This window comes from Bos taurus, chromosome 5 (assembly GCF_002263795.3).
Source record: "Bos taurus isolate L1 Dominette 01449 registration number 42190680 breed Hereford chromosome 5, ARS-UCD2.0, whole genome shotgun sequence".
Classification (NCBI taxonomy): domain Eukaryota; kingdom Metazoa; phylum Chordata; class Mammalia; order Artiodactyla; family Bovidae; genus Bos; species Bos taurus.
The window spans coordinates 28,328,994-28,349,161 of NC_037332.1; the positions used below are offsets into that span (position 1 = coordinate 28,328,994).

General features: G+C 43.5%; 1 protein-coding gene across 14 annotated transcripts in view; it reads right to left on the reverse strand.

Annotated features, from left to right (window-relative positions):
- Positions 1-20,168, reverse strand: part of SLC4A8 (solute carrier family 4 member 8) — a 111,245-nt gene that overhangs the window by 26,417 nt on the left and 64,660 nt on the right. For all 14 annotated transcript variants that reach the window (XM_015471003.3, XM_059886875.1, XM_059886878.1 and 11 more), the window contains 10 exons: positions 19,631-19,722; positions 18,484-18,641; positions 17,201-17,288; positions 16,127-16,273; positions 14,915-15,015; positions 8,990-9,164; positions 8,260-8,393; positions 6,932-7,177; positions 1,178-1,283; positions 411-572 (listed from right to left, as the gene is read on the reverse strand). In XM_015471003.3, the coding sequence (XP_015326489.1) occupies positions 411-572; positions 1,178-1,283; positions 6,932-7,177; positions 8,260-8,393; positions 8,990-9,164; positions 14,915-15,015; positions 16,127-16,273; positions 17,201-17,288; positions 18,484-18,641; positions 19,631-19,722 (1,409 nt within the window). The remainder of the gene's footprint in view (positions 1-410; positions 573-1,177; positions 1,284-6,931; positions 7,178-8,259; positions 8,394-8,989; positions 9,165-14,914; positions 15,016-16,126; positions 16,274-17,200; positions 17,289-18,483; positions 18,642-19,630; positions 19,723-20,168) is intronic.

Below are 20,168 nucleotides of genomic sequence, written 5' to 3' on the forward strand. Positions count from 1 at the left end.
TGTGCCCAGTGATTTCACTAGCTATTACTAGTCATCCCCCAGAGGAGACTCTAGGGTCCCCTACGCACCCCAGGCAGTCACCCCAATGCACTGTCTTCAGGTGCCATTCCAGCTACTACTCGCGACATACCCCCGCATTCTGGAAATGAGATGTAATTGAATAGGACGACCACCTTAAACTCACCGGACACTTTTCAATCAAAAATTCTTAGGTATTAACCCCTCATCCTACACCACACATCTATGAAAGAGGCTGCTGGACACAGGAAGAAGAGAAGGCCACGGCCTCCAGAATCAGGTCTTTGGAGCTCTGCACCTGTCAGTGTACTCCCAAGCAGCATGGAGGCTGAGAACGGGTTCTGTGATATTAGAAGTCTAACGCAAAAGAAATGCAAGAGTGTGCTACCTACTCTGGTTGGGAAATAGCGACTCGTCTTGAAAGTCTTCAAGGTGCTGGAAAGGATGAAGGTGGTGAAGAAGAGAATGCAGGACCAAAAGAGCACATCAGGAGTATAGGGTCCATGGTGGCCACAGGCAGAGCCTGTGAACTCTCCGTGCATCTCCTGGCACTCCTGGAGGAATAGACATTCTGGGTGATGAAAGGCAGGCACGAGGGAGGAAACAGCTGCTGTCTCCTGACTGTCACTGTCATCCCAGGGTTGCTGGGACATGCAGGCTGCCTGTAGCCTCCACCTGCCCTCCATGCAGCTGTGGGCTCTTGTCTGCATTTTGGGTGACTGCTTACGGTCCTAACTAAGACACTTTGTAAAAGAAATCACAACTGTCCTGAGCAAACACGAGGTTCTGGGATGGCCCCAGCTATTACACCGTTTTTATTACAGGGGACTTCCAAACTTGAATGTTCTTCAAGCCCCCACAAAATCTGGATCTGTCCCCTGATCCTCCCTGATTTCATTCCCACATATCCTCAGTGTAGGGTCACTGGGCAGGATGTGTGTGGGAAAGAGGTGCAAGGTCATCTTCCTTTCCCTTTGTGTACAAGAGAATTCTGAAGGGAAAGGAAAGTCAGTTAAGAATTGTGTTCTAAAAAAACAAAACCAAAAAGTTTGATTTCTATCAACACCAGAGTGTACTGAAGGGCTCCCCACTTCCATCTAGAAGGAGCCCTGAAGCCCAGTGGCCGCGAGTCTGAGCTGCCTGCAGTGCCCAGACTTACACTAACAGTCAGGTTGGCCCAGTGCACTTCTGTTGTCACGATGTTGTGGTCCTTCCAGTACTGCAAAGTGTGATTGTTCGGATTCTCTGGGAGGGTGCACCTGCAGCTGAGGGGAAAAGAAAACATTCCTGAGAGAAGTAGCCAAGTATTCAAGTGAATGTTCTGAGCCATGACAGGGCCAAAGGCGCGGCCAAAGCCCGTGCTATTTCTCCTTGGCCCACTTCAGATCCTTGAGGTTGGTCCTATTCATTGAGATCCAATTATACCCTGATTTTTCAGTCATTACTAAAATTGGGCTCAAATCTGCATGTGGGTCTTCAGATATAGTGCTGACGAGTTAGGCATCTGATGTGGTAGTTCTCTTGCTTAGTTTCTATCTCTTGGGCTCTACCTACAAAATACATTCTACATAGCAAGGAGGACTGGATACCCCCATTCAGCTCTCAATAGCCTCCCCAAGCCAAAATATTTTGTACCTTAAACCCCTATCACATTCTTGCTCTAAAGTCAGAGCCTCCTGGAATCATGATGGAAACTACAACATTCTCCCTGGTAATATTCACTCTCCTGGTCATTCCCTGGCTTCCCCAGGCCTCATCTTGCATCCAAACCAGAGCAGACCAGACCTGTCCCACTGGCCACCATGTTGCTTCCCAGTCCCAGCATGCTTCACGCCTGTACTGGCTCCTAGTATACTCAACTGACATGGCCATTCCCAGCAACTTGGTTTCACCTCTGATTCTGCCAAGCACACCTTCTAAGGATGTAGCGCAACAGGATTAAAATTCAAAAAGATCTCAATAGGTAATAACAATAGAAGGAAATCAACAAAACAAAAACAGAGAAAGCATAAAATACTATATTTATGTATTAAAAAAAAATCAGTTCCAAACTTGGAAACAACAAAAGTGTTCTTCAGTAGGTGAATGTATGTATGGTGGTACATCTAGACAATGGACTATTATTCGGTGCTACAATGAAATGAGCTACCAAGCCATGAGAAGACAAAGAAGACATTTAAGCGCATATTATGAAGTGAATTAAGCCAATCTGAAAAGCCTATGCACTGTATGATTACAACTATATGACACAGTAGGAAAGGCAAAACTATGGAGTAAGAAGATCAGTGGTTGCCAGAGGTTGGGGTAAGGGGGAGGGATGAACAGGCTGGGCACAGAGGATTTTTAGGGCAGAGAAACTATTCAGTAGGATGCTATAACGGCAGATATGTCACTATACGTGTGTCAATTCCAAGAGTGAACCCTAATGTAAACTCTGGATTATGGGTAATCATGATGTGTCACTGACTGCAACAAACATGTCACTCTGGTGATAGATGCTGATAGTGGGGGGACTGCATGGTGGGGGCCAGGAGGTATACGAGAACTGTCTGTACTTTGTGCTCAATTCTGCTGTTATCCTAAAATTTGCTCTCAAAAAATTAACTCTATTTAAAAAATCAGTTACACACCTATTACCATAAAATCACTTAAAGAATTGGGGAGTTCTAGCTTTATAACAGGCTTCCCTGGTGGTTCAGATGTAAAGAATCTGCCTGCAACATGAATCAACAATGGAATGCAACTGAAATGTTAAAAAAAAATACCATCTTGGCGCTTCCCTGGTGACTCAGTGGTAAAGAATTGCCTGCCAATGTAGGAGACACCGGTTCAGTCCCTCATCCCGGAAGATCCCACATGCCGTGGCGCAACCAAGCCTGCACACCACAACTATCGACCTTGTGCTCCAGAGCCCAGGAACCACAATACCGAGCTTGTGTGCCGCAGCTACTGAAGCCCGCTCGGACTGGAGCCTGTGCTCCGCAAGAGAAGCCGCCACACCGGGAAGCCTGCACGCCACATCGAGAGTAACCCCAGGCCTCCGCAACTGGAGAAAGCCCGAGCAGCAACGAAGACCCAGACAGCCAAAAAGAAATAAAATTCGTTTTTAAAGAAAATACTGTCTTGAGCTTTATTAACAAAGAATTTCAGTATCCAAATCCAAAGTCTACACAATCCAGAGCTGGTCGCTTTTGCCTGTCTTCTCCCACTTGGACATAAACTCATGACGGTAGAACTTTTGTCTGTCATGTTCACTGCTATGTTTCCAGGGTCTAAACAGTGCTGGGCACATAGTAGGTGCTCAACGAATATTTGTTAAATGAATAAATGAATGATTAAGAAAGGTCAAAGAATGAACCTTCCTCCAATGCCAATCAGAAATCCACTAGGTTTCAAAGATTATATTCCCTGATGGTGATTATTTTGTAATAAAATAATTGTAAATTCTAATACATGTTTAAGGAGTTATTTTTAAAGTGTGAATAAAGGGATACTTAGAATCTAGAAAAGCGTATCGAGGCTGGCTGGCAGGCATCCCCACACAGTGCGCCTTCTGCTCAGGCAGTCACCATCAGACATATCCACAACTGAGTGTTGTTTTTTGCTTTGCCCCAGCTACATCATTCTGTCTGGAGTTATTAGTAAATGCCATCCACTCTTCTCGAGTAGCATATTGGACACCTTCTGACCTGGGGGAGCTCATTTTCCAGTGTCATATCTTTTGGGGGTTCTCATGGCAAGAATACTGGAGTGTCCATTTCATCATAGGGGATTGGAATACAAATGAGAAAGTCAAGAGATACCTGGAGTTACAGGCAAGTTTGGCCTTGGAGTACAAAATGAAACAGGGTGAAGGCTAATAGAGTTATGTCAAGAGAACACACTGGACATAGCAAACACTCTCTTTCCAACAACACAAGAGGTGACTTAACACATGGACATCACCAGATGGTCAATACTGAAATCAGAATGATTACACTCTTTGCAGCAAAAGATGGAGAAGCTCTATACAGTCAGTAAAAACAAGACCTGGAGCTGAATGTGGCTCAGATCATTAGCTTCTTATTGTAAAATTCAGTCTTATATTGAATAAAGTAGGGAAAAATACTAGGCCATTCAGGTATGATCTGAATCAAATCCCTTATGATTATACAATGGAGGTGATAAATAGATTCAAGGGATTAGATCCGGTAGACAGAGTGCCTGAAGAACCAAGGACAGAGGTTCGTAACACTGTACAGGAGGCAGTGACCAAAAGCACCCTAAAGAGGAATGCAAGAAGGCAAAGTGGTTGTATGAGGAGGCTTTACAAATAGCTGAGGAAAGAAGAGAAGGAAAAAGCAAGGGAGAAAGGGAACGATATATCCAACTGAATGCAGAATTCCAGAGAATAGCAAGGAGAGATAAGAAGCCTTCTTAAACAGTGCAAAAAAAAGAGAGGAAAATAATAGAGTGGAAAGACTAGAGATCTCTTCAAGAAAACTGGAGATACCAAGGGAATATTTCATGCAAGGATGTGCATGATAATGGACAGAAAAAGTAAGGACCTAACAGAAGCAAAAAAGATTAAGAAGAGGTGGCAAGAAAACACAGAACTATATAAAAAAAAAAAAAGGTCTTAATGACCAGGATTAACAACGATGGTATGGGTACCACGTAGAGCCAGATATCCTGGAGTGTAAAGTCAAGTGGGCCTTAGGAAGCATTACTACAAAGAAAGCTAGTAGAGTGATGAAACTCCAGTTGAGTTATTTTAAATCCTAAAAGATGATGCTGTTAAAGTACTGCACTCAATATGTCAGGAAATTTGGAAAACCCAGCAGTGGCCACAGGACTGGAAAAGGTCAGTTTTAATCCCAGTCCCAAAGAAGGGCAGTGCCAAAGAAAGTGTCCAGTTCAAACTACTGGACAATTGCCCTCATTTTGCAAGTTAGTAAAGTTATGCTCAAAAATCCTTCAAGTTAGGCTTCAACAGTACATGAACTGAGAACTTCCAGATGTACAAACTGGGTTTAGAAATGGCAGAGGAACCAGAGACCAAACTGCCAACGTTTACTGAACTGTGAAGAAAGCAAAGGAATTCCAGAAAAGCATCTACTTGCTTCACTGACTATGTGAAAGCCCTTGACTATGTGGATCATGACAAACTGTGGAAAATTCTTGACAAGATGGGAATAGCAGATCACCTTACCTGTCTCCTGAGTAAACTGTGAGTCAAGAAGCAACAGTTAGAACCTTACATGGAAAAACTAACTGGTTCCCAGTTGGGAAAGGAATACATCAAGGCTATATGTGACCCTGCTTATTTAACTTCTATGCAGAGTACATCATGCAAAATGCTGGGCTGGATGAATCATAAGCTGGAATCAAGACTGCCAGGAGAAATATCAACAACCTCATATATGCATACAATACCACTCTAATGGCAAAAAGTGAAGAGGAACTAAAGAGCTTCTTGATGAAAGTAAAAAAGCTGGCTTAAAACTCAACATTCAAAAAATGAAGATCCAAAAAAAAAAAAAAAAAGAAGAAGATCCAGTCCCACCATTTCATGGCAAATAGGGAAAAAGTGGAAGCAGTGACAGACTTTATATTCTTGGGTTCCAAGATCACTGCAGATGGTGACTGCAGCCATGAAATTAAAAAGATGCTTGCTCCTTGGAAGGAAAGCTATGACAAACCTAGACAGTATATTAAAAAGCAAAGACACCATTTTGCTGACAAAGGTCCATATAGTCAAAGTTATGGTTTTTCCAGTAGTCATGTACAGACATGAGAGTTAGACCTTAAAGAAGACTGAGCACTGAAGAATTGATGCTTTCAAATTGTGGTGCTGGAGAAGACTCTTAAGAGTCTCTTGGACAGTAAGGAGATGAAACCAGTCAATCCTAAAGGAAATCAATCCTGAATATTCATTAGAAGGACTGATGCTGATATTGAAGCTCCAATATTTTGGCCATCTGATGCGAAGAGCTGACTCATTGGAAAAAGCCTTGATGTTCAGAAAGACTGAAGGCAGGAGGAGAAGGTGCAACAGAGGATGAGATTGTTAGGTAGCATCACACTGCCTCAGTGGACATGAATTTGAGCAAATTGTGGGAGATAGTGGAGGACATGGGAGCCTGGCATGCTGCAGTCCATGGGGCTGCAGAGTTGGACACAACTTGGCAACTGAACAACAAAGTAGATTTCTAGACCTTCTGGATACAGAGTAAGAGACCTATGGATCTATAAGGAATTATTAATATTTTCTACCTAATGATTCCTAAGAGTAGCCTATATATACTCTCAGAGAATGTGATGTGGTCCAAAGCCTCACAAGTTTTTGCAAAAAGAAGTTCTTCCCAACAACTAACTTGAATTCTCCTTGCTACACTTGCAGTCCTTTTTTTTTTTTTAATTTAAATTATTTATTTTAATTAGAGGCTAATTACTTTACAATATTGTATTGCAGTCTATTTTTGTCTCAATGCCTGGACCCAAAAGACATACTCTGGAAAGCATTTCTCAAGTCCTCTCTGATTCTTACTCTTAATCTATCTTCCCCATCATTATCTTAAAAAATTTTTATGTGGGCAATTTTTAAAGTCTTTGTTGAATTTATTACAATATTCTTCTCTTTTATGTTTTAGATTTTTGGCTGTGAGGCATGTGGGATCTTAGGTCCCTGGCCAAGGAGTGAACCCACACCCTGAGCTTTGGAAGGTGGAGTTTTTACCAGTGGTCCACCAGGGAGGTTCCCCCATCATCACTTTTGACTGTTCTCCTCTGGCAGACCAAGCTCTGTTTCCCAGAGAGCCAACACACTTCCTTAACAGAAGCTACAAGCACTGCATGGCATGCTGTCTCAGCCATTATACTCAGGCCCTTCACTTTATTTTTTTAAAAATAAAAGAAGCAGAAGCATACTCACTAATACAGGCTAAGGTGGTCCAGCTGGCTATGCATGTGGATGGGGTAGGTCTCTGCCAGGTGAATCAGCTTTTCTATTGCTTCATAGATGAAAATAATGCAAATCAGGGAGGCAAACGCTTCTTCAGTGAAGCGAGTAATGTAGCAGACAAGGGAACTGGCATCAGTTGCCACAAGGACAATACACAGGAAGGCAGTCCACAGTCCAATACAAGCTCGCAGGGAGAGGTATGAGAGAGCGTAGTCTCTGAAACAAGACCAAAGTTCATCAAAAGTCAGTGAATGGCGTTACATTCTGACCCCCTGCATTACAGGCAAGGGTCAGAAATGTGGTTAATTCATCTGCTACTGTCAGTTCCAGTACTGCAAGCTAATTTGTCCCTAATTCAGACTGCACTTTACTCCTGAAGGCTGTCCTGGGACCGTTGTAACAAAGACCTGCTTCACAGGCAGTATTTCCCACAGCAAGCACAGGGACAGCGGAGGAGGAGCAAACTGCCCACGGCCCACTTCTCCACCCTGCCCGACGGGGTTAAGGTCCTCTCCCTGCAGCTAAGGGGGAAGGGCTGGCCGCACTCCATGCGCTCCTACTTCTCATACACAATGCAAGAAGGATTTATAGGAAAACAAGCACATGCTGACTCCCCACCAACAATCAGGATATAAAGGGGGAGCATTAACTCATTAAAAATTGACTGGAACAGACTTAGAGATGTCAAAAGCAAACTTACGGCTACCTAAGGGGAATAATGAAGAGGGAGAGATAAATCAGGAGTTTGGGATGAACATACACACATTACTATATATATATATAAAGCAGATAACCAACGAGGATCTACTATATAGTACAGGGAACTCTACTCAATATTCCATGATAACCTATATAAGAAAAGAAACTGAAAAAGAATGAATATAGGTATATGTATAACTGAATCACTTTGCTTACAACTGTAACACAATATTGTAATTCTACTACACTCCAATTTAAAATTTTAAAAAATCCATACAATTAAAAAATTAAATTTTTTAAAAAGAAAAATTGACTAGAAATGGAAATTGAGTTTTCATTAGGAAACTTTCATTAGGAGTTTGGATTAGCTAGGGAAAGTGCTTTTAAAGATAAAAAGTCAAAAAAGTCAAAAGTTGAGGGACATTGACAAAGCTCTTAGGGCCAGGAGATCTGCTATTTTAGGTCTGGTCCTACCTGGAGGCAGGGTGGCAGACCACAGCATGCTTTTGCCTGCTTACACTCTAGTAGGACCCTAACATTCAAACCTAGTAGCAAACTAACACATCCAGATAGAGTTTTCAGAAAACCAAATGTCTTACTTGCAGAATTTGAACAAAATCTTTTCAAACACAAGCACTGGCCCAGTGCTTCCCAGGATGGTGAGAGCCTGGCCGGCAAACAAGGAATAGGCGATCCCAGTCATGGAGGCTCCAAACAAGGATTCAATCGCACTCTACAGAGGGAAAAAAATCACACTGAGCCCACAGCCCATCTGAAGTGAGTGACACAGGCTTACATACATTCCTAACTTAGCTCTCCAGTGCACCTGGCAAGCCACTTGTTTGTATTTTGTCTCAGCAAGAGCGATGTGTACATAGTCTAATCCTCTTGTAAATGGATACTGCTTCAATAATTTAGGTCCCCAAATCTATCTACATACGACTCCTTAACAAGTCTACTATGCACAACTCAATTAATTATTTATAAATATACATAGAAAAGACAATGATACCATTCACATTATGGGTTGTCATACAGAGTCACCTTAAATCTTATTTTCAGATGACATCAATATATAATTTTCTATCCTTGGAGCAACACGCAATACAACAGGGCAATCAGCTATCTAAATTGATATGCAGGCAGAAGAGGGTCTGTTCTAAAGGGAGAGCGGTGTTGCTCGTTGGCATGAAGTCAGAAGACTATGTAATTCAGCAGGAAGAAACCAATCTCTTCAGTCCATGCCCAGGGAATTTTCCTCCCAGAAGACTTGGCTGCCTTCATATTTTCACTCTCATTTGGGACCATTAGAAGTGGCAAAGTTCTTACTATGCGCCCCTCGGTGGCTTCTCCAAGCAATCCCCCAAAAGTGATGACAGGTGACATGCAGGCACAGTACAGGAACAGAAAGGAGGCCAAACACTGTAAGCTGAGGGCATCCCGGTAGTCGCTCCAGTACCAGGGGGCCTTCCGCTTGATGTCCAGAACCAAGCCCCCAAAAAGCCTGCAGAAACACAGCAGACAGGTGTCTAATGCAGTCCTTCTCCCACTAAAGCAAGTCAACAGAGCACATTCCAAAGCACTTCAAATGCGCTCTGTATGGAGGTTAATATTTGGCTTCAATTTGACCCCAAGCACAAGAGATCTCTCTGGGGGCAGCATGGATTCTGGCCATGTTCCAACATGGATTCTATTTGCAATCAAAGGCATGAATTTGGATGATTATTCCAAGCATAAAAATAATTAATTTGCTATGCATAACACCCATTCAATAAAAAGTTTCCAAAATTTAACGTGAAATGAAGTATTAGCTTCAAACTTCAAATTCTGAGCTGTTAGGAAGCAATGAACAAAACTATCATGGTATTAAAACTGTTAGTTTTATTATATGTTTTCTAGATAAAAAGCCCCTATCACATGTATATTCTTACTCTGAACTACCCACCTTACTTGAGAAATCAGCATAATCATTCATGCAGTTGCCAAGTAGTAACAGATACTTCATGCCAAGCACTGTGCCAGGTGCTGGAGACGCAACAGTAGCAAGGCAAACACAGCCCTTTCTCTCTAGGGTGAACAGTCTGGCACAGAGGACAGACAGTGTTGTGAGGGTGCCATGGCCGCAAAGAACAGGAAGGGCGTTTCAGCTGGGACTCGAGAATGGACCAGGAGCACCAGATGAGGCAGAGGGGCTGGCGTGGATGACGCCTAGAGGTGAGAGCGCTTGGCACGTTCAAGGTGCTGAAAGAGTTATGACTGGATAAGGCAATGTGAGGGGTAATATCAATAGACAAGGCTAGAGATGTTGGAACAGCTAAGTCACAAAAGGGCCTTATAAAAAGGAATCAGAAAGTTATCCCAACAGTGTGTCAAGCAGTGAAGGACTTTAAACAGGGAAGCAGCATAAGTAAGCAGGCATTCTGAAAGGATCACTCCAGTGAGAGTGTCATGAATGGAACATGGGGCAAGGCTGGAGGCCATGGGTTGGGAAGAGAATCGGGTGCCAATTAGGAGGCAGAATCAAGAGGACTTGGTGGCAGGACTTCAAGATCCCTCTCCACTTCCCAGGTATGAGAAAGATCAAGAGGGAGATGTCCTACACCAAGAAGGAGGAGTATGTCCAGACAGGGGCAATTTTTAAAGAGTGGAGTCATTGAAGAGAGTCATTCAGCATTCTACAGGGCAAATTACCTACTTTCTTCTACACATGAATGGCATAGGGAAAAAAAAAAAGAGGAGGAGGCCTGTTATAGAATGAGAACATAATAATGCATTGCAAACCTCCATTGGATCCTGTGTCAAACAAACTTTAAAAGGATGTTGCCAAGAATATCACAGAAAGGTGAATATGGACTAAGCATGAGACAATGTAAAGAATTATTGTTAATTTTATTAGATTTCATTCCTGTTTTTTAAAATGTCCTTATCAAACAGAGATACCTGCTCAAGTAGTTACAGGTGAAATGACATGTAACTGGTGATTTGGCTTAGAATAATCTAGAAAACATAAAAATAAAACAAGTAGTGAAGAAATAGATAAAACAAGATTGGCAAAATGTTGGTAACTATTGATGGGCACATGGGGGTTCATTACAGTGTCCTCTCTTCTTGTTTATGTTTGAAATGTTCTATACTAAAAACTAAAAGACACCAATCTACTCTCTCATGAAAGGAGGCTTAGCTAGCTCTTTCTTTCTCTGTGCTCAGGAGCCTAGAGGTGTCCTGTGAGGTCTGGGATCTGTATGCCAGAGGAGAAGGCCGAGCCAGCTCTCCTTCTCCATTCAAAAGCTCCCTCTCTCGTGGGATGAACTGAGAGAGTAGCTTTGACATATACCTACTACCGTGTGTAAAACAGACAGCTAGTGGGAAGCTACTGTATAGCACAGGGAGCTTAGTTTGGTGCTCTGTGATGACCTAGAAGGGTAGAATGGTAGTGGGGCGGGGGTGGGGGGTGGTGAGGGAGGCTCAAAAGGGAGGGAATACATGTAGCTGATTCATAGGTGCTGTACAACAGAAACTAACGCAACATTGTAAAGCAATTACACTCCAATTTAAAGCAAAATAAAAGCTCCCTCTCTCATCTAGCCAGGTCAAATGGGTACACAGATGGACACAGGGCACACACTCTTTTATCTGACCCACTTGCTCTTCTGGTTTGCAGGGCCCAGTTGGGATTTACTCTTCCTCAACCTACAGCGGTAACATCACAGTCTGGGCCTGCGCTTAGAGGAGAGAGGCAAAGTCAGCCTTGTGACCTGCTTCGGCTTTAGCCTGCCTGGCCGGCCTCGCTGAGGTAAGGAGCTATCTACAGGGTCTAACCGAGAGCATGGGAGTTCCACCTCAGGGTCTGGGACCCAGGTTACAGTTTGTAATAAAATGTCACTTGGTCTTGCTTTCCCCTCTGAGGAGATAGCCCCTCAAGGACCTTATGAGCAGCCGCAATTAATCCGGGGTAACATTCAAGATTTTCCAGGTCCTTAGCCAACATAGCATTACCTCCCAAACACCAAAGACCTTCCTCTGAAGGGTATTATTCTGGGAGAATAACCTTCTGCAGCGGTGAGCCTCACCCTACGATGCTGCCATGATTGGTTCTCCTGGATGCGCGAGGCTCATTATTCAGGAGGAGTGTCTATGAGTAACAGGCAAAAGATTTATGTGAAATGGATTTATAAGAAGCCATAGAAAGGAAGGACATCTGTCTGCCTAGCAGTGATTGAAAGGGGAGAGAAAAGATCTGAGGCTCCTATTGATGGTATAACATAAATTAAAGTGATTTCAAATCCTGTTTTGGAATCTGCCTCATTCCCCACTCATATAGACCCTAATCGAGTTATCTGGCACAGACAATAATCACACATGGATGCTTTCCTTCACATATTTGAGACTTCCTTTCCCTTTCAATACTATCCTTGATGTTCAAGTTTGGGGCAGCAGGAGGCACACAGGGACACAAATTTAAGCTTGAAGCCAGAAAGGACTTACCTGTGGGGAGCGCCACTAGGCTCTAGAGCACTAATTAGGAAGCCCTCTGGGGAGGGTTTTAGGGACAGGCCAGCAAGGTTTTAGGGACAGGCCAGCCATCCAATTTTCTGCTGTGCCTGGGAAGAAACCTATTTCAAGTGGGGCTTGGATCATCAAGATAGTAACCCCCAATTCTTTTCTTCATCAACCCTTCCCCAATGGCTTCTCCAACGAGGTATACCGATGTACTTGGGAAAACCCCTCAGCAGAGCATCCTCGGTGCTGTGAAGCTTCTGGCCTAGGAACTCAAGTCAGACTTTGCTCTTCGCTCTGCATGGGAATGCCTCGGCGTCATGACCTATCGTCAACATCAGGGAGGCCCAAGACACTGTCTTGGCCCTGGCTTGGGAGGTCAGATCACACACAACTCAGACTGTTCTCAACTCTGCCTCCTCTCCCACCTTCTCAGAGCCTATACTACCATATCTTAAGTACCTCTCCATCCAACTAGGATGGCATCCCCAGGTTGTGCACCACCTCAAAGAAACACAGCTCAAGGTACAAAGAATACAGAGTTCAGCTTGATATAGTTTTAGTCTGTGAAGTCCAGGAAGGTCCAGAAAACTCCAGGATGTTCATCTGTAGAGGAAGGTTCATATTCACCCCTACATACTTTGAGACTGGGAAAGGAGCCAGAGTTGGCATGAACTGTGAACTGTGATCCCCGATACGAGCTGAAAAAGCTACAAGAAGAAAGTTATGTGTCTTGAGGTCTTTTCCTAAGGGCTCTGAGGGAAACTTCTGGAACTCAGAAAGAGGCACACCAAATAGAGTGAGGCTCTGAGTTTCAATGACCCTTCCTTTCAGCTTTGTCAATTCCAGCAGTTCCTCACTCAGCATTATGGAAGAATGTCCTCAAGCCCCATTTGAACTTGTGAGTAAAGGTACTGGGGGCTGGTAATTAAGTGTGTGATGGTCCTGGCTATATGGGTTTTTCTTTGGGGATGTCAGGCACCATTTCCCAGACTCTGTATCAGGTCTAGATATAGATCCAATCTAATGGACTCCCAAACCCCCATGTGGAATTGATTGTAAGTGACCCTCCTCTAAAAAAGCATGGGACTCTAGTTTATTCTCTTTTTGAAACCAAAAGAAAGCTGAGCTCTCACCTCTGCAAAGATCATGTGTTTCAAGGAAAGTTGTTGGTCTCATTTCTACTACTTTCAAACTCTCAGTCCTGAGTTGTGAATACCCTTTGTATTCAAAAGGATAAATCATAGCTTTGAAATTCTATCAAATCCATACCCAAGACTCTTCCCCTTAAAAAAGCACCACCTCCTTTAAGATAGTCTCAATCCTGGAAACTATTCTAAAGACAAATGTATCCTTTGAAATGCTTCTCAATACCAGGACTCCTCCGCCACAACTCAGACCTCCTCCAACTTTAAAGAAAATATGAACTTTACTCCTGGAACTTGATCCCTCTTTTCAGCGATCCCTTCCATCAAAGGGCTCCTCCTTTTCTCCAGTGATCCCTCCCAGAGCCCAGTTATCCTTCCGCCCTCAAATACATTCCTCCAGCCAGGATGAATTCTCCCTATCAATACTGCTAGTTAAATGCTATTCTGTTGGCTTCTTGTCTCCTCGCCTTTCTGTCCCTGAATTTCCAAGAGTGGAAAAATCAACACTCTCAGCAATTCAAAAAAAGAAACAAATGTTGGGCTTCCATTGGATAGAGTACTGAAGATAAATAAATAAGGAAAGCAAATTCAAGGAAGGAAGGAAAAAATAGGTGAAGGCCCTAGAGAAGGCCCAGTAGACCCTCTTAGACACAAGCACAACTCACAATGCCAGAACCATAGTCCCAGCCTTCTCCCACAATGTGGGGGACACCTCTGGATGCCACTCCAACCCCAAATCTCATTCTCTTTTACTACCTTCCTACCTGGAATATAAAATTTCCCAGCCTGGGGACCCTCTTTCCTCATCTACCACAGAGAACCTCCTCATTGGACATCTGTCCTTAAAATCTGGGCCCAGAAGAGTAAGTTGCCTATTCTCAGACACACCTAAAATAGTACTTATTTCCCTACCCCAAGGGGTTTCTCAACTTAAAATAACCATTTAATATTTATCCATGTCTTAACTTAAAATAACCATTTAATATTTACGCATGCCATGTCCACTCGTGCTAAAGAACAGTCATCATTCTAATAGTCATTCGTCAGATAATAATTAGGTATCCACTCTATGCAGGGCACTGAACTGGGTGTTAGGAATATAATGGGGTCCCCGCCCTTAGGGAGCAAACCCTTCTGGCAGGAAAGACATCAAATCAAGAAATAATAATAAAAGATGACCAGGGCTATAACAGGGGACTGGGCTGAGGGTAGTAGCTGGGCAGGGGACAGGGCTCCAAGCTGTGATATCACACAGCAGGAATAACCTAACCTCCTCTAAAGAGTGTCTTGGAAGACTCTCCAAAGGGACGCCTAAGCTGAATCAAAGGACAAGAAGCAGTTAGCCTGGAAATGAAGAGGTGGAGGAATGTTCAAATCAGGGGGAACACTGTGTGGGAAGGATAGGAGGTGAGACAGAACATGGTAGGTGGTTTGAGAACTTGAATGAATGATATAGTATTCAATAGAATTGTAATACTTATTGTCAGTGGTCCAATTTCCAGCCAATAAAGATACTATAGAGAAGAAGGCTGAAAGCAAAGATGACTCATTTCTTTATACAGCTTCTGTCCAGTAAGCAGTATTAGCTGTGAAATATTCCAGAACTTACCGCCCAGTGCGCTGAAGCTCTGGCCCGCTGTGGCCCCCATGTGGCTCCGGTTCTATGTGGCAAACGTTCCCATTTGGAACTCCAGGCATTTTCCTTTTCTCCTTTTAACAGAGGACCACACATTAGCAAAGTCAACCACCTATTCTGTCTTTCCTGCTATGGTGGAGGTAGGCGGGGTGGGAGGATGGGAGATGGCGGGGGTCAGGGTAGCATGAGAGAATCCAAAAGCAGCCCCCAAAATACCCAAGTGTTTCTTATAGCTTTCAGATGCATTTACTGATTTGGGACAGTTTATTGACTTTTCTGAAAAACACAAAAGACAACAAATAATTTCTCTTCCTCTCCACTGGTACCTGACTCCTCTGTCTTGTCCAGAAACAGAAACGTGAAGGCTTTGGCATCAGATATGACCTGAGTTCAAGTCGCAAATCTGTCTTGAAGATAGTACTTTTATTCCTCATTTGTTAAATAAAAAATAACAACACCTACTTGGAGATGTTGCTGAGAGATTTAATTAGCATATGTAAAACACCTGGCCCAGGGACCAGTGTACTGTAGAAGTTTTCTTCCATCTTTAACCTCTCAAAAAAAAAGTATGGGGAACTCCATTTGCACTCCCTATGCACTGCTGCTGCAGCTGCTAAGCCGCTTCAGTCGTGTCCGACTCTGTGCGACCCCATAGATGGCAGCCCACCAGGCTCCCCCATCCCTGGGATTCTCCAGGCAAGAACACTGGAGTGGGTTGCCATTTCCTTCTCCAATGCAGGAAAGTGAAAAGTGAAAGTGAAGTCACTCAGTCGTGTCCGACTCTTAACGACCCCATGGACTGCAGCCTACCAGGCTCCTCCGTCCATGGGATTTTCCAGGCAAGGGTACTGGAGTGGGGTGCCATTGCCTTCTCCGCTCTATGCACTGAGCTCTTCTCATTTAGTGGCTTCATTCTTAATAGACTCCCAAGAAATGCCCCCTCCTCTCCTCTCTGCCATTTCACACCAATCCTCCAAAAGTTGGCTTAAAATTCATCCCAGGGTAATCCTGGCCAATCGATGTTACTGCATATTCATATTTTATTACTCTTCTGACATTCTAGGCACCCTGCAATAGAACCACCTCTCAGTTTACTTAGCATACACCAACATGGTCTTTGCTGTGTCCATGGTGGGCCCTCAGTAAGTGACACTAAGCCACCACTGGCTCATGTGCATACATTACCTGGGAAGGGACATTTTTGGGTGGCTCAATTCGAATGGAGGGGTCCCACTCCCCTGGAGGAAGCACCGTCACCTGGTCTAGGAACTCATCAATCCCTGCCAGGAGGTCATCTCGTTCTTTTGCCTTATAAGCCACATCATGAAAAATCTAAGAGAAGAAAAAATCCTCAGGAAAGCTGAAAGTCACTTGACTTAAACAATAACCAATGGATATGGTAAAAGATGGATAAAACCTCTTGGTTTTTATCTTTGTCTAGGGGCTCTGAAATGTAGATAAGTTTAGCACTTGAAGTACAGGGATAAAAGAGTTTTAAAAATGAATCTAAAGATGAGTCAAAAAAAACTAAATATATGTCTATCAGTGTAGAAAGAGATAAGACATGACTCTAAAGTTTTGTAATTCTGTTATCTCCTCAAAGAATGGAACAAAAGCCAAGATGCATGAGGAATTTTCCTGATCATGATGGGTAGAAAAAACGGATGGAATTACTAATAAAGGTCCTCCATGAAATATGTCTTCCAACCAAAGACAGCTGATAAAACACAGCCCCATCTCCCTTTGCCTCTAAGACATATGTCTTTTCAAGGCCCTACTCTGCAACTAACCTGAGCAGCACAGTCCTCACCAGGGATGCAGCAGGGGCAGCCGAAATGTCTAGTAACCCTAGCACATTCACATGACAATGCCCAAGAGCATCCCCCTGACAAGCTGGTCTCATTTACAGCTCATTTACGTGAAATGGGAGTGAGGTTTCTTTATGTAAATAGCTTGGGTATACTTCATTAACTATTTTCTCTAGAAAGTTAAGTCAGCCTTAATATCTTTCCCACTTGGTATCCTACTTGGCAATAGTTTTCCCAGAAAAAGATTTCTCTGCATCCTTGATTATTCCAAAAGGGCGAGATGACAGAGGAAGAAAAATCCAAGAGGCCTTGATCCTCAAAAACATGACCTGCATTGCTTCTCAACAATAATTATTATACCCCCAACAACTAGCACAATGCCTGGCACAGAGTAAACACTCAATAAATATTTATGAGATGAACACATGAAAAGCAGAAGTGGTGTGCATACCTCATCTGTCATGATGGTGGCCATGGATCTGCCAATCTCATGATACTGCTGACCTTTCCCTACTGGACCCAATAGGATAAACAAAAACCTGGCAACACACAAAAAAGATGAAATTATGTAAGGAAAAGGAAATTATGTAAGGAAATATAAGGAAATTTCTTCTCTAAACAACATAACATTTCTCTTTTCTATCAAACAGAATTTATCATAGTAACTTCAAAAAAAGGAAGCAAACTAATGATGGAGCAATCTGAGTAGCCTTGACCTAATAGCTCTCCTACAGTCATTGGAAGCTATCTGTACGACTCCATTCAATAAAGTGGTTATAATTCTCAGGGTTTCCATAGACGTAATTCCTTGCTCTAGAAAGGATATTTTTTCAAAACATGGCAAATTCAAGATTATCTGTATCTCATTCATGGCTCTAATAAGAAAATGATGGGGAGAGGAGAAGGATAAGGCAATTGAAATGATCAAGCCCGGCAGAGGAGTCTAAATTGTGTCCTGGACATCTGAATATTCCATAATTAACGGGACTCTGAATCACCTATCACCACCTCTGGAGTGCATGAATAGGCTTTGGAACAAATACGGACATATTTGCAAACCATACAAATCCTGCCAGAACTATGGAAAGAGACATCAATACTTTGCTTAGAGATGTCTCCCTGGGATAAAGTTCTGCAGAACAGGGAGATCAAGACAGTCTCCCTATCCCAGGTCAGTGGTCCTTGCTATGTCTTCGGAATGCCTTTGAGTCTCAATTTCCCACGTCACAGAAACTGCACAGTCACAGCCTTAAAAGTCTTACAATTCTTCTGCACAGAGGTTAATCAAATATACCCCAGTTTTCTGAGATCATTGTTGAATTTTAAACAGCAATCCCCAAATTAATTAATCCTATATTTTGGCATTAGCTGGTTTCTTCCACTGCTGCTGCTGCTGCTAAATCGCTTCAGTCATGTCCGACTCTGTGCGACCCCATAGACAGCAGCCCACCAGGCTCCCCCGTCCCTGGGATTCTCCAGGCAAGAACACTGGAGTGGGTTGCCATTTCCTTTTCTAATGCATGAAAGTGAAAAGTGAAAGTGAAGTTATTCAGTCGTGTCCGACTCTTAACGACCCCATGGACTGCAGCCTACCAGGCTCCTCCGTCCATGGGATTTTCCAGGCAAGAGTACTGGAGTGGGGTGCCATTGCTGTCTCCGGGTTTCTTCCACTAGAGCTCATATAAACCTGTGCATCAGGCAGAAGGCAGTGTGCTTTGTGGTCCTCATCTTTACCTTGTTGGGATGGGCACTTCTGTCAGGCCTGAGAGAAGGACAGCTGGAGACAGCCTCACAAAGGCGACAATGGGGCGGTCCAGAGAGTCCACCTCTCCAACCAGGACATTCGAGGCCTCTGCCCCAGTGGGAATCTTCTTCATAAAATGAAGGTCCACCTGAAAATTTAAAAGCACCCCGACAGTGTGGGAGCCATCACCTCACATATCCATCACCCTCCTCACAACATTACATTCATGCATCATTTTATGATTTAACATATTTTTCTCATACTACTTCACTTAATCCTTAAAATAACTCTGTATGGTGGATAAGATTGGCCAATCAGACTCATTTTTTATTTAAAAAAATGAAGTCACCAAGACCCAGAGAGATGAAGTTGACTTGCCCATGACAACAGAGTTTCTAAGAGAGAGAATTTAAATCTAGGGTGCTGATTTGAATTCCATTATGCCATGCAACCTCAAAGAAAATTTTTTTGAAACTCCAGGTCAAATTGTTTCCATTTTAAAATACCTGAATGCTTTGTCTGAGGTTTCGGGGAGCCTCATGAGCTGAGAAGTGACATAATACTATCTGTGTTTTGGAAAGACAGTGTCAGGGAGAGACCAGAGCAAGGAAAGGCCGGCAGCCGGGAGATCAAGGATTGAGCCAAGAGCTGCAGGGGGACCCGGATCCTGTGGGAGAGGCCTCAGACACCAAAGTCACAGTCACCAAGAAGAGTTTAACCACAAAGTAGTTGTGAGATAGTAGCAAAAATATTGTTTTCACAAAACGCTTGGAGGTAAATAAATAAGAATAATTGAAAAATAAAACCTTGGAGGTAAGAAGATGCTCCTAGAGAGCAGGTATCAGAAAATCATTTTGAAACAGCAGGAGGTGTGCATCAGGGCAGTTTATCAGTGGCTAGTGAGTTTCAGCAGGTCGAATAGGGTCGGGGGGTGGGGGGGAACTGATGAGTCAGCCCTCTCTGGGATGGAGAAGGAGGAAGACATGAGCAGATGGGCCTCCTTTTCTGCAGAAGGGGCTCTGGTCCTGGAGAAAGGATATTGAAATGCCAAAGCTTACCCAGCTTCCAGCAACAGGACTCTGGGCTCCACAAGAGATATGCTTAGGCCTGTGAGCCAACTTCCACATCTCTGCTCACCTTGCTTAAATCCACTGGACTGTGTTCACAATTCACTCCATTCTTTACTTCAAGACTTGTGGTTGGAATGGACTGAGGAGACACAGTTTGACCTATTTGGAGAAAAATCGAACAGAATTCTTGAGTCTTGCCCTTTCCCTCTTTGACGTACCCCATCCATTGTCGGCTGGTCATGGCTCTCTCCTGCAAAGCCCACAGAGAGAAGAGGTTCAGGTGACTAGGAAGCGAAGACCCACACATACCTGTCTCCTTACCTACCAGCTAGCAGTAAAGGGGGCACAGAGATCTTACTACCCTGGAGCTCTCTTCCTGAACCATTTGTAATGTTCTTTTCTTCCTTTATTAAAGGCAGTAATCCTCAACCAGGAGTGCACACCATAAATTCCTATGGAGAACTTTTCAAATACATGGATCCCCAGACATATCTCCTATACATTGTGTTTCGGTAAATGTGGGGACAAGGAGACCCCCAGCCTGGCCACAGAAACGGAAAGCATTCAGCAGCTGAAATTCACCAGATGTTTACAACCCACCACAC